This window comes from Xenopus tropicalis, chromosome 2, assembly GCF_000004195.4.
Source record: "Xenopus tropicalis strain Nigerian chromosome 2, UCB_Xtro_10.0, whole genome shotgun sequence".
Classification (NCBI taxonomy): Eukaryota; Metazoa; Chordata; class Amphibia; order Anura; family Pipidae; genus Xenopus; species Xenopus tropicalis.
In genome coordinates, this window is record NC_030678.2 from 87,970,132 (window position 1) to 87,982,452 (window position 12,321).

The 12,321-nt window shown below is 40.2% G+C and overlaps 1 protein-coding gene across 2 annotated transcripts in view; it reads left to right on the plus strand.

The window, feature by feature from the left end:
• kcnq4 (potassium channel, voltage gated KQT-like subfamily Q, member 4) overlaps window positions 1-6,935 on the plus strand; it is a 68,727-nt gene extending 61,792 nt beyond the window's left edge. For both annotated transcript variants that reach the window (XM_012957340.3, NM_001079456.2), the window contains 4 exon segments: window positions 286-385; window positions 599-730; window positions 4,245-4,389; window positions 4,974-6,935. In XM_012957340.3, coding sequence (XP_012812794.1) covers window positions 286-385; window positions 599-730; window positions 4,245-4,389; window positions 4,974-5,192 — 596 coding nt within the window. In that variant the 3' untranslated portion in view covers window positions 5,193-6,935.
• Window positions 6,936-12,321: the final 5,386 nt, after the last annotated feature.

Sequence of the window (12,321 nt, forward strand, 5' to 3'; positions counted from 1 at the left end):
CTTGCCTGGTGTGCTACAGTGTCTCCTGTTCTAAAGATTCTGATCCTGGTCATTCCTTTAGGAAGTGTACGGACAGATTAAAACCCATCTTGTTAATGACATTGATCATTTAGGACAAATGCTTTCAATTGTCATTCTGACATTTGGTATTGAGTCAAATAAGTTATAAAAGAAATATTTTCCAAAATAAAAAATGCATTTGGTCTATTGGTTAATTCTTATAAGATAGGGCTGGGCAGCTTGACCTTAAATAACTCGCCTTAGCAGTATGTTTTCTCCATATAGAGGGTCCTGGAGACGACATTAATGATGAAAAGAGACTTCCAAATGATTTGACCATGGAGGATGTGATGCCAACTATAAAAACCCTGATTCGAGCCTTTAGGTGAGTTGAGAATACATTGAATTAACGTCATAACCGGATTCAACATTACTGCTGAGACACATGCAAAAACTGACCTGCAGAGAAACAAATGCAAGCAGGGCCAGTTTTTCACAATGCACATGTTGTTTTACAGTTTATTTTACAAACAAACTTCAAATGTAAATCTATAAATAAATGCAATAATTTATTAATGCCATTTCTTATTGCTGACAGAATCCTTAAATTCCTTGTGGCAAAGAGGAAGTTTAAGGAGACTCTACGGCCATATGATGTGAAGGATGTAATTGAGCAGTATTCAGCTGGACATTTGGATATGCTTGGGCGCATTAAGAGCCTGCAGGGCAGGTCAGTGTATACAACCTAGCAGGAAACCTCAAAAATTAATATGACAATTGCCACAGGTTTATTCATATCCTCCATTAGGAGGAGGTGCTCCCATCTCACCTTAAATTAGGAACCACAAAAAATTTTAAGAGATATAAAGCCTTGGGGCACACTAATGTGTTATGAAAAATATAAAAAGTAACACATTTGTGTTTCCCAAGTCTTTCTATCTCTCCAAGTTCTTTGTACAACCTAGAAGGAAATCCCACCAATAAAAAGGTAGACCTAAACAAAAAACCTTTTGAGGGAATATATATGCTGTTTTTTAATGCAGTATTTTTCTTTCAATTATCACCCTTAAATAGAAAATATAAAATGTATATATTGTGTGTGCGCAGACGTATGATGATATTGTTTGCCTTATTGTTAAAGTAAACACAGAGAGGTCTGCAGCAGGTGTAAAATGTTGACCCGTTGTAGTCAGCCAAGACATGCACTGGTAAATTCTGATGCCGATATCATTTCTGTAGCATTTGTGCATTTTGCCTAAAAGCTCCTGCTAGTACTATGTGGCTGCAGGCTTTGGCCTGTGTTAATGTAGTAGATCTTTACAGTAAGGACTTAAAGTAGACATATAGCATAGCCAAACCCCCCTCTAATATTGTAGGGAATAATGAATAATATATGGTGCTGGTTTTACTTTGGGCTAAAAATTAATATCTTTAGAAATGACCCTTTATGCGAGCTCCCTTTAAATCTTCTCTAGTCCCTATTTGTGTTGAAATGAGGTGTAGGCATGTCCTAATGGTCCCTGCCAGAATCACAGTGGGAGGGGGATAGCCAATTGCAGCCCTGCAACCATGCAAGATAAGACAGCCTTCAGTTTCTTATCAGTTCAGCCTAGTTGCTGATTGGTTCTTATCCTACAATGCAGTGCACTGAGTGCACAGCTCCCCTGTGCAGCCTGGTAAAGCAGGCAGTAGGAAGTGGAACAGATGGGCAGGAAGAGTAGGGTTTTTGCAGACATTTTCAATTAATAAGTGGAAAGGGTGAACACTTTTAATTTGTGGCTGACCATCTAAAATTCTACTGCAGTGTTGTTTAAAGATACTCAGGGCCACCATCAGAAATCACGGGCCCCTCACAACAAAATTTTCTGTGCCCCCTCCTCCCACACCCTTCCCCCCAATGGCCCCTCCCATCAGTACAAAGGACACACAGACATTGGTAGCCAGGGCCCCCTAAAACATTGGTAACCACCCCAAAAAAACCACTGTCTTTCATGGGAAAAAGAACTCAACATCACAATATCCCCATTCCTATGGAGCAAGGTTTTCAAATTAACGCATAAAGCATCCAGAGCTTCAAGAACCAACGAAGCAATTTATAAATTAATCACTAGATGGCATCATACACCAGCCAAACTCCATAGATTTTATCCCAATAGCTCCCCTCTCTGTTTGGGGTGCAATTGTGCTGAAGGCACACACACTCACATATGGCTGAAGTGCAAAGAACTACGAGAATACTGGGATAGAGTACTGACCACAATAAACTCAATAACCCACTTTTCTATCAAACTAGAAAATGCCCCAACTATAATGTTATATATCACCCCAGAGAGAGACAACACACTCACACCTGCTGCAAGCAGCAAAGTCGATGATTCCCCAGAAATGGAAATCCCCAAATCCACCAACCTATAAGGAATGGTTAGCAAAAGTTGAAGAAATAAGAAAACTAGAAGAAATATCACACTTAATACACAACAAAAGCAATACTTACCGCAAAATCTGGAACCCCTGGGTACAATACCTAAACAAACTGGGCAAATAAATAAATAAATACATACATCTCAATATAGTCCTATCTTAATAACAATCTGCGACACCCCTTTTCCTCCACTATAGATAGATAGATAGATAGAATATTTACTGGACAACGAAGGATGATCAGAAAGTATAAATTGAAAGTTGTATTTTGCCTGGCATAACTTGTAAATTTACAATGTAGCAAGAACTTGTTGTTAGCTCAGGAAACTTGATTCAGAATGTACAACATGTTTTCCTTTTTCATGCCTCCCACCCCTCTCCCCTTCTTTTTCTGTACCCCTATCCCCCACCCTGTTAAAAATTAAAAAATAAAGAATATATATAAAAAAAAAAACATTGGTAACCAGGGCCCCCCTAAAACATTGGTAACTAGGGCCCCCCTAAAACATTGGTGGCCAGGACCCCCCTAAAACATTGGTGGCCAGGGCCCCCCTAAAACATTGTAAGCCAGGGCCCCCAGCATCCTCCCGTTACCCCCCCAGGTCCTCCAGCTCCCCCCCCACAGCATCCTCCAGCTCCCCCCCAGAGTCCTTCCCAGCATCCTCCAGCTCCCACCCCCCCAAGCATCCTCCCCCCCCAAGCATTCTCCGCTTCCCCCCAGCTCCCAACGAAATCCTCCAGCTCCCCCCCAGAGTCCTTCCCAGCATCCTCCAGCTCCCCCTCCCAAGCATCCTCCCCTTCCCCCCAGCTCCCACCGGAATCCTCCAGCTCCCCCCCAGAGTCCTTCTCAGCATTGTCCAGCTCCCACCCCCACAAGCATCCTTCGCTTCCCACCAGAATCCTCCAGCTCCCCCCCCAGCTACTTCCTCCGGTTCCCCTGCGGCATCCTTCAGCTCCCCCGCCAGCGTCTTCTTCCGTCTGCGTCCTCTTCATCTGTGCTGGCTCACCGCTGCATCTGAACATTTTATAAGGTTGCACCCTGTGCGTGCGTACGCACGGGGCGCAACCAATCAAATTTCCCACTGACCACCAATGACAGGGCCCGGAGTTCTTTAAAGGGGGCCCAAACTAAAAAAAAAAAAAACTGTATCACGGCCGGGCCCCCCCTTAAAGCGACCATCGTCCGGGCCTGGGACAACTGTCCCCCCTGTGCCCCCCTGATGGCGGCCCTGAAGATACTGGTGGGCCCAGGGCAGATTTATTATTGGTGAGCCTCTGCAAAGATTTTTGACTGCCTTGAATATAATAAGGCAAACAACAAAGGAACCCAGAGATCCTCTCATTTTATGTTTATTGCTGGAAAACAAACAAGCAAACGCTCATGATACACCTTTATGTGGGGTACAATAATAAAAAACAAGTCTCCAATAAGAATACCTAATTTTAAACAGCCTTGTTTGACTATAGCCTTAAGGTGAAAAGTCTGATAGTTCCTTAACCTGGTGGAACCTGGGCAAATGCCAAGGGTTTACCAGTATGTTGGCCATCTTTCACTGAGGCAAATCTCTACCTTGTGGCTCAGGCGGGTGCATATATTCCATATATTCCACTTGAGTCTGTGGAACTTTTTACTATGTGACCACAATATTTGAACCAATTTCCCTAGCACCCTAGAAGAAGTATGCTGTGTTGGTGTGAATATTTTGTAACACCTGCCTCATTGGGTGTCTTTTAACCTTTAGTTTTCCTTCATTTTGAAATTTTAGTTTTTTCCTTTTTGACTTGTTCCTAAGTATACAACACAGACAATATTTTATTTGCAGGGTGGATCAGATCATTGGCCGGGGGCCTGTGCCGGTAGAGAAAAAACCTAGAGATAAAGGAGAGAAGGTTTCCACCATGGGTCCTGAAGTTGAAGCTGCTGATGAGCTAAGCATGATGGGAAGGGTAGTAAAGGTTGAGAGACAGGTAAGAAATGAAGAGGAAGCAGAGTGCCCTTTAGTGGCAAGGAAACTTTAACCCATGGAGTTATGGAACACAGCTTTTACTATCGTTCATGTTTTATTTTTTTTCATGATTTTTGGAAAAAATGCAAATCACTGTGTTATTTTCTCTCGCATGCAGCGTTTTTTTCCCCTGCCTTCCAGCATCATTGGTCAGATGCACCTAACAATATTACAGCCAAAGTATTACAATTAGTGAAATTGCATTCACACTTTAGTGCAAATCAGATGCAATTATGCTGAAAAATTCTTACATCAGGTTAGTGTGAATTCAGGCATTTGGTATGTGAGTGACATGTATACCCTGTTCTTTTGGTGCAACTGCACTGCAGCAATTGATGCAGGACACTGTGGGGACCCTGGAGATACAGCCTGTTTCCGTGGTGGCTGTATTTCCAGGCTTCATTTGTAGATCCTATTTTAATAGATGTGTACCATGAGCCTTCCCTTTTACTATACCATGTGACAATGCTGCCTATTGGGATGTTTCTACTTTATATGCAAGTCCATTCCCGTTTTCTTAAATTCTTTGTTGGTTTCTCTCCTCAGGTCCAGAGCATTGAAGATAAACTTGATATACTTCTAGGTTTCTACTCTCAGTGTATCCGGAAAGGTCCAGCAAGCTCTTTTACATTGACCTCTATGCAAATGCCATTGATTGACCAAGAAATGACATCTGATTACCAGAGCCCTGTGGATCCAGTGGACTTTTCAGTGTCAGCCCAGACACTTAATATATCTCATTCTGCCAGCACCAACATGGAGTGAGAAAGATGGAGCAATAGGGTAAGTTGTGACCATATTACCAGCTCCTTTTGAAAAGAAAAAGAAGGTGGGTGTGCCTTTACTCGAGGAGCAACAGGATGAGAGATCTTCTGTAGAGACTAAGTGATCCCTTCGACTGTCTTGCTTCTGCTGCTCCCACCAAATGTAGAAAGGCTAAAGAACTTATGCAGTTGAAAAAGCAAGTCCACTGGAAACAGAACTTTGGTCTTTTGAGCCACAGAGAGATTAGAAGTACTGTTCAAAGAAGCCATATTTACTCTCCTGTAAAGTGGAGAGGCTTGACTCCTTTGGCCCTTTTTTCACCATGACTTTTATAGGATGTTTTCCATCAGGATCCAGTGTCCCAAAACATAGTTTTTTCCCTGCAGCTGTGAAGAACAAATAATAGACTGCAACTTAAAAATGTTGTTTCCTCCATGTCTTGCTACCTTGACGGATGTCACACCTAGTCTCTAGAAAGTGCCTCAAAAACTTAAATATATAAATGCTGCTCCCATACAGCCTTCATCTCCTGGCATGGGCAGCAGGAGGTTTAGTTCACTTAAAATATGCCACTTTTCAAGCATGCTAGACAGGGACTTTTGCATTAATCCCACCAACACTATGCATTTCTACTTTTAGCTGTGCTTGCTATCTAATCACTCATATCATCACGTCTGACCATCAGCATAAACATACCTTCAACAATATGACTTCCTATAAATTAAGCACAATGCTACACATGTTCTTTGTTCTTAAGGTACTGCAGATATATAAGGTCTACATTCTGATGATCTTCCTCTGCTTTTGATACCAATATGTTTTGTTGTTTGATTTTATTTTTCTTCTGGTTGGAAGAGAACATTAAATGCTAGTGCTGTAGAGGATGGCAGTATAGGGTGAATGTAGTACTGTTTTTCACCCTGCAGCAGCATTCATAAAGCCACTATTTAGAACGAAAAGTATACCCTCTGTAACAGCTATCTCCAAAAATTGACCCTTGGTGTCAGATCAGTAAGAAGTCTTACAGAGGGCCATTACTGTGTACAGATAATGGTCTTCATTGCTTTATGGAAAGTCAGAAAAAGCTGGAAAACACATACATAGTCTTAAACCGTTTTAATTTCTAAACAATCTGCCTGATAGCTTCAGTCTAGGGAGTTTAGAAATGCTTTCTTTTTAACCTTTACAACAGAATTGGTAATGCCTTTGACATTAAGGTAACATAGGTACTTATATAAGGACACAGTCCTATTAATATAGGTAAGAAAGGTGAACAGATCTTTTTTTAAAGATATTTGGTTAAACCTTGTTAAAGCATTACTACAAAGAATCTTGTGCACAAATCTTTAGTTACGCAGCTATCAGCTCTAACATTCCCCTGCCTCTCATTTGCTGTAAAGGGTCAGCTTGGTTAGCACCCCCTAGGTGCTGGTATCTTGGTAGTAGTACCCTGCACGCTCCCAATGAATGCTATGCATGCTCTAGCATGAAGCTAGGATCTGCATCCGGTATAGGGGCTCCCCCCCATGCACACTCACACTCAGATGTTTACCTGCTCCTTCTCTGATAGCAGAGAATTTTGGAGCAATTTTCTGGGGGGGGACATTTGTAGTTAGATGAGGTTAGTTAAATGCTACTGAAACTTGACTTGGGAATAGAAATGTTTGCAATAGAACAGTTCTGTACCTCACTTGATTAATTTATTGACCTACTGGTTTCATTAAAGTTTTACTTAGAAAAGTTGATGTCTGTGTATTCTTTTATGCCGTACTAGGAAAGGTCACTTACCTCCCTGCCCAAAATACACATTTCATATACTAAATCAAAGTTAAAACAAAATATTTCCATATTTTTATATATTTTGTATTCAAAATTAACTAGAAATGAACATACAAAGCTTCAGCAAATATAAGGTTATGATGTCCCTGCAAGTTTCTAAAAAAGCTGTATTAATCTCTACGAAATGTTTCTGCATCACAAGGCCAAGAGTTATGAGTTATGGGGATATCGAAAAAGAGACCCTGTGCATATATATCAGAAACATATATCACATATATTTAAATATATATATCGGTATAGGTATCGGACCCCTTATCCAGAAACCCATTATCCATTATACGGAAAGGTCATTTCCCGTACACTCCATTTTATTCAAATAATTCACATTTTTAAAAATTATTTCCTTTTTCTCTGGAGTAATAAAATAGTACCTTGTACTTGATCCCAACTAAGATACAATTAATCCTTATTGGAGGCAAAACAATCCTATTGGGTTTAATTACTGTTCAAATATTTTTTTTAGTAAACTTAAGGTAGGAGATCCAAATTATGGAAAGACTCCTTATCCGGAAAACCCCAGGTCCCGAGCATTCTGGATAATGGGTCCCATACCTGTATATGTATTTATTTAACTGTGTATGAAGTTACAAAGTATAAACATGAGTGATGGTATAGGTACTGTAAAGTAAACTCTGAGAATACATTCATAAATGATAGGCATTTCAATACTAGAGTTAGAAAGAGGAATCAAAAGGGAATTAGTGAATAAGTCAGGGCTTCAAAAGGGAAATTAATGAAACACTTAATTTAAGTTGAAAACAATGTGGGAGGCCATTTATTGACATTTTTCTAGTTTTTGAGTTTTTTTAAAACCACAAAAAACTAATTTTCTCTTAAACCACGAATGTCAAGTGATTTATTAAAACAGCCTTTTAAAAAATAGCACAAAAAAAAAACCACGGGAAACTGTGAGACCCACAAAAACCTCTAATACCACAAAGTAAAAAAATATCTTTCAGTTCCAATAAAGCTGCCAATGACTTCTACATGATCTCAACAGCTTTTAGATGGCATATTTTTACTTCTGACGCATAACAAATGGCGAAAAACACTTTTTTTTTTTTACACAAAAAATTTGAGTTTTAGCACAAAAAAAATGTAATGAAAAAAAAATAAGAACATTAGTAAATTCCCCCCTGAGAGTGGGAGTTTGTGTGATGCAAGATACTAGAGCATTTCAAAGCTGTGGGCAAAAATGGAAAGGGCTTTTATGCATGAATCAGCTCTTTTAATGAACGGAAGGGAGTATATATTGCTTATTCAGAGTATGTTTATGGAGGAGCAGATGAATGCAGAGCTTTGAAAGGTAGAATTAGTATTTTATACTTTATGAGGAAAAGCAAAGGAGAGAGGCTGTAGTAGTAAAAGGGAGGAACACCATTCAGATGCCGTTGAGATGATGCAGACAGCAGCATTAAGGATGGATTGCAGTTTATGGACATGCAACTATATCTGACTTGTAGGAATGTGTTCTGTTGATCCCGTACCATTCAACAAAATCTAGAAGTTTAGCTCTAAGGGTCTGAGTCAATAGCTGAAAACTGTCTGTTTAAAAGATAAATTCACAAAAGTGGAAATAGAGGTTTGTGAGTAAGGTGGAAAATCTGGCAAATCTATTGCCTCTATTATTTTGTCTCAATATCACCACTTTTGTGAATTCCAGCCAATGTTTTAACAGTGGAAGGATATGCATTTTTGTGATGTTCCTGAAAAAGAAAAGGTAAGTTCTGTGCAGGATCCAGTACGGACTGATGAAGTGAAGGGGAAGTCTAACGTGACACCTTCCTTGGGAGGCTGGATGTAGAGGTGAGTTGTTGCTAGGTAATGTTAAATGGGGTGAGGGGGCAGGTGTAAGAGGGAATAAAAGCAGTTTGGTTTTGTGTGGCTGAGATGCTTATAATCTTAAAAATAGCAACAATCTGAAAAGATAAATGGCAAGTTCATTATTCATCTATATTTGTTTCAGTTTTATTTGCATTGTGCACCATGACAGAATGAAGAAACCTATATATAACTAGTTTGAGAACAAACTTCATGTTGGTTTGAAAAACGTGACGTCACTGAATGAAATCTGATCTGTTGTTGGCCCGGGCCACTTTTTCTAACCTTGGACCACAGTTATATTGTTAAAACCACTGCGCAAAGTTTGGGGACCCTGATTTTAATAGTGTCTGAATGGCAGCAATTTAAATTTCCCCAATGAGTGACATCAGATTGGTGGCTGGTGGCTTTGCCTACTTTTTTTTAACCAGGAACTGCAGTTACCCATTAGTATTCTGCAATGTTTTGAGACCCTAGGTTTAACAACCCTGGAATTAATGCTTTAATAATTGCACAAGTTTAAATATAAACCAATAAAATTTAATGGGTGGAAATGGATTGGCTGTTGGTGGCTCTGCCCACTTTTTCTAATCCTGAATACATAGTCAGCCAGGGACTGACTGTGCAAAGTTTGGGAACCCTGACATAAATAGTGTGAGAAAGGCAGCATTTTAAATTTAAACCCAAAAAATTCAATAGGTGAAGTCTGATTGGCTGTTGGTGGCTCCACCCACTTTTTAAAACCTAAAAATGCAGTCCCCTAGTGACCCTGGTGTTAATACTGTGTGAATGGCAGCAGGTTGAATTTCCTTATTGAAAATTAATAGGTAAAATCTGATTGGCTGTTGGTGGCTCCACCCACTTTTTCTAACCTTGAACCGCAGTAACGTGGTGCCCTACAGTCCCCTAGTGACCAACTGTGAAAAGTTTGGGGACCCTGGTGTTAATAATGTGAGCATGGCAGCAGGTTGGATTTCCCCATTGAAAGTCAATAGGTAAAATCTGATTGAATCCCCTTGACAAAGGACGGTGTTCCGAAACGTTGGGGTTTTTTCAATCCACACGTGTCTGCTTTTTCTGTATATTGCATTTTGTCCAACTGGTGGTATGTATATTATGCACTGTAATTGTATTTACTGTTCTTTGAATATTTTCCATATAAAGAGCATTATATGTTAAAGGAGAAGGAAAGGCTACATAAGAGTTAATCTCAAGGAGCAGGCTTACCATCCGTTGTCTCAACAGTTCCCTTAAGTCTCCCCATATACTGATGGTTTAGATGTACTGAAGCCAAACCGGAACAAAAACCGCCGAGTTGTGTGAAGAAAGTTCCCATGATGCATTGCTCCTTGGAAGACTTGACGACTTGGAGGAGAGGCGGCACATGCGCAATGTGCTAAAGATGTGGGCGTGCACAGGCAGGCGCGATCACCCTCTGAGCCGGCCCCTATGCGCTGCTGGGATCTGTTATGAGGCGCGCCCACACGGACGCGCGCCTAGGCTAGTGGGGAGGGAAGTATGCACATGCATTGAGTAATTGATTGATTTGTATTAATATTCTGTTTTCCCCTATGTGGGCTTGGGGAACAGATTCTCATTTGCACCCTTTTTCTTCTTTTTGCTGTCTTTGTTTTAAAGCCACCTATTTTTGCTTTAGCAATTGTGGTGTGCCTTCCAAAACTATTTGTTTAAAATCTGATTGGCTATTCACAGCCCCATCAATCATATTTTCATTAAGGCTGACCCTATGACTATGTGATTCAAGTTTGGGGAGTGTAGCCTCAAAGCTGTAAGATTGGCAGCAGTTTCAATTTCCCCATTAAAGTCAAGGGGTAAAATTTGATTGGCTGTTGTTGGCCCCTCCCACTTTGGGTCATCCAACAAATGTCGCTGTTTCATTCGGGGTGACCCCATGATTATGTTTTTCAAGTTTGGAGAGTGTAGCCTCAAAGCTGTAAGTGTGGCAGCAGTTTGAAAATCTTCCCTGTCAAAGTCAATGGGACATTTGGGGTGTTCAGAGGGCGCCACAAGCGGGATCGCTTAGAAAAGCACAAGCAACCTGCTCCGCTATAGGGCGAAGAAGTGTGGAGAGTTTGGGTGTTGTAGGAGGAGTAGCGTTTAGAAAATGGGGGGCACTAAGAAGAAGAAGAAGTGGAAGAATAAGCTGAAGTCGAAGAACAGTATGTTGGGTTTTTCAACCCAACATAATTAAGCAGAAAAGTGGTAGAAACCTGCGAGCACCAGTACCAGTACCTGCTACTGATCAAGTCTCAAAAAAAATATTAGTAGCTCAATCTGCCTTATCTGTTCTGAAATAGAAGAGTGCAGGGCAGCAGGATTGGCAGGTGCCATCTCAGGGCGAGTAACCTCTTTCTGCCGATCTCTTTCATAGAACATGGGCAGTTGAAGTCTGGATGGACTGTAAAATTCCCAGCCCAAGATCAGCAGGGATAGGAAATGAAATGGTGTGAGATGGTGCCCACCAACCCTGTGGCACTAATAGTAAGTAAACAGGTCAGTATTGGGGAGTTGTAATGCAGTGGTGTCATTTGGGATGGTGGAGAAGGCATCACCAGGTGTTCTAACTTTAAATAAAACTTTTAGTTTCTCTTTACATGGCAGGATATAAATTACCTGTATATTAGCTTTTGGGTGTGGGTGGGAGTTAATGTAGATCAGGTCAGTATCTGAGGAGATCTAGCTGGTGCTCAAAAAAACACTAGATACATTTACTGAAAACCCACAGCCTTTAGGCCAAGGTTCTCAACTTAGCATATAACTTGCTATTTAAACATATGTAGCTCTGAAAATAAGATTCTGCAACGTATGTGCTTAAGTGCTTGTACAAAATATAAGGCCATTTTAAATGGGCACATATGTGTTTTGACAGCATCTCTTATTATTAATTATGGAAATGTTTATTTCCTTTTATTATCCTTAGCTTTGGTTGGTGTAGTTCCGAGGGCTGGCCACAAGATGGAGCAAATGGTTTCTAACATACATTTCTTTGAAAAGCAAGGAGCTCATTTTTCTATCTATATAGCATTAAGCGGTGTATTTACTAACGTTCATATTTCTTTTTTTTGTCAAAATGTGTGTGTAAAAACCTTTAATAAATATGCCATTACAAGGTTTCCTTATAGAACTCGGTGCATACACAAACTGTCATCCAGTCTGCTACAGTGCCCATTACCTTACCAGTAAATACTTATCCCATGGTGTGTCACACTGTGCCCAGTATGTTGCTCTCCAGGGAACTGAGAGAACTATGTCCCATACTTCACATCTCGCATTAGTGAAACCTTTTGGCAGCTGTTTGGCCTATGTATGCATACTTCCAAGTGTATACTTTTTTTTTAAATAATAAAATATATATATATATATATATATATATATATATATATATTTTTTTTTTTTTATATATTTCTCCTAGTTCTGAAATGTTTGAAGAACATTTGTGATGGGTATT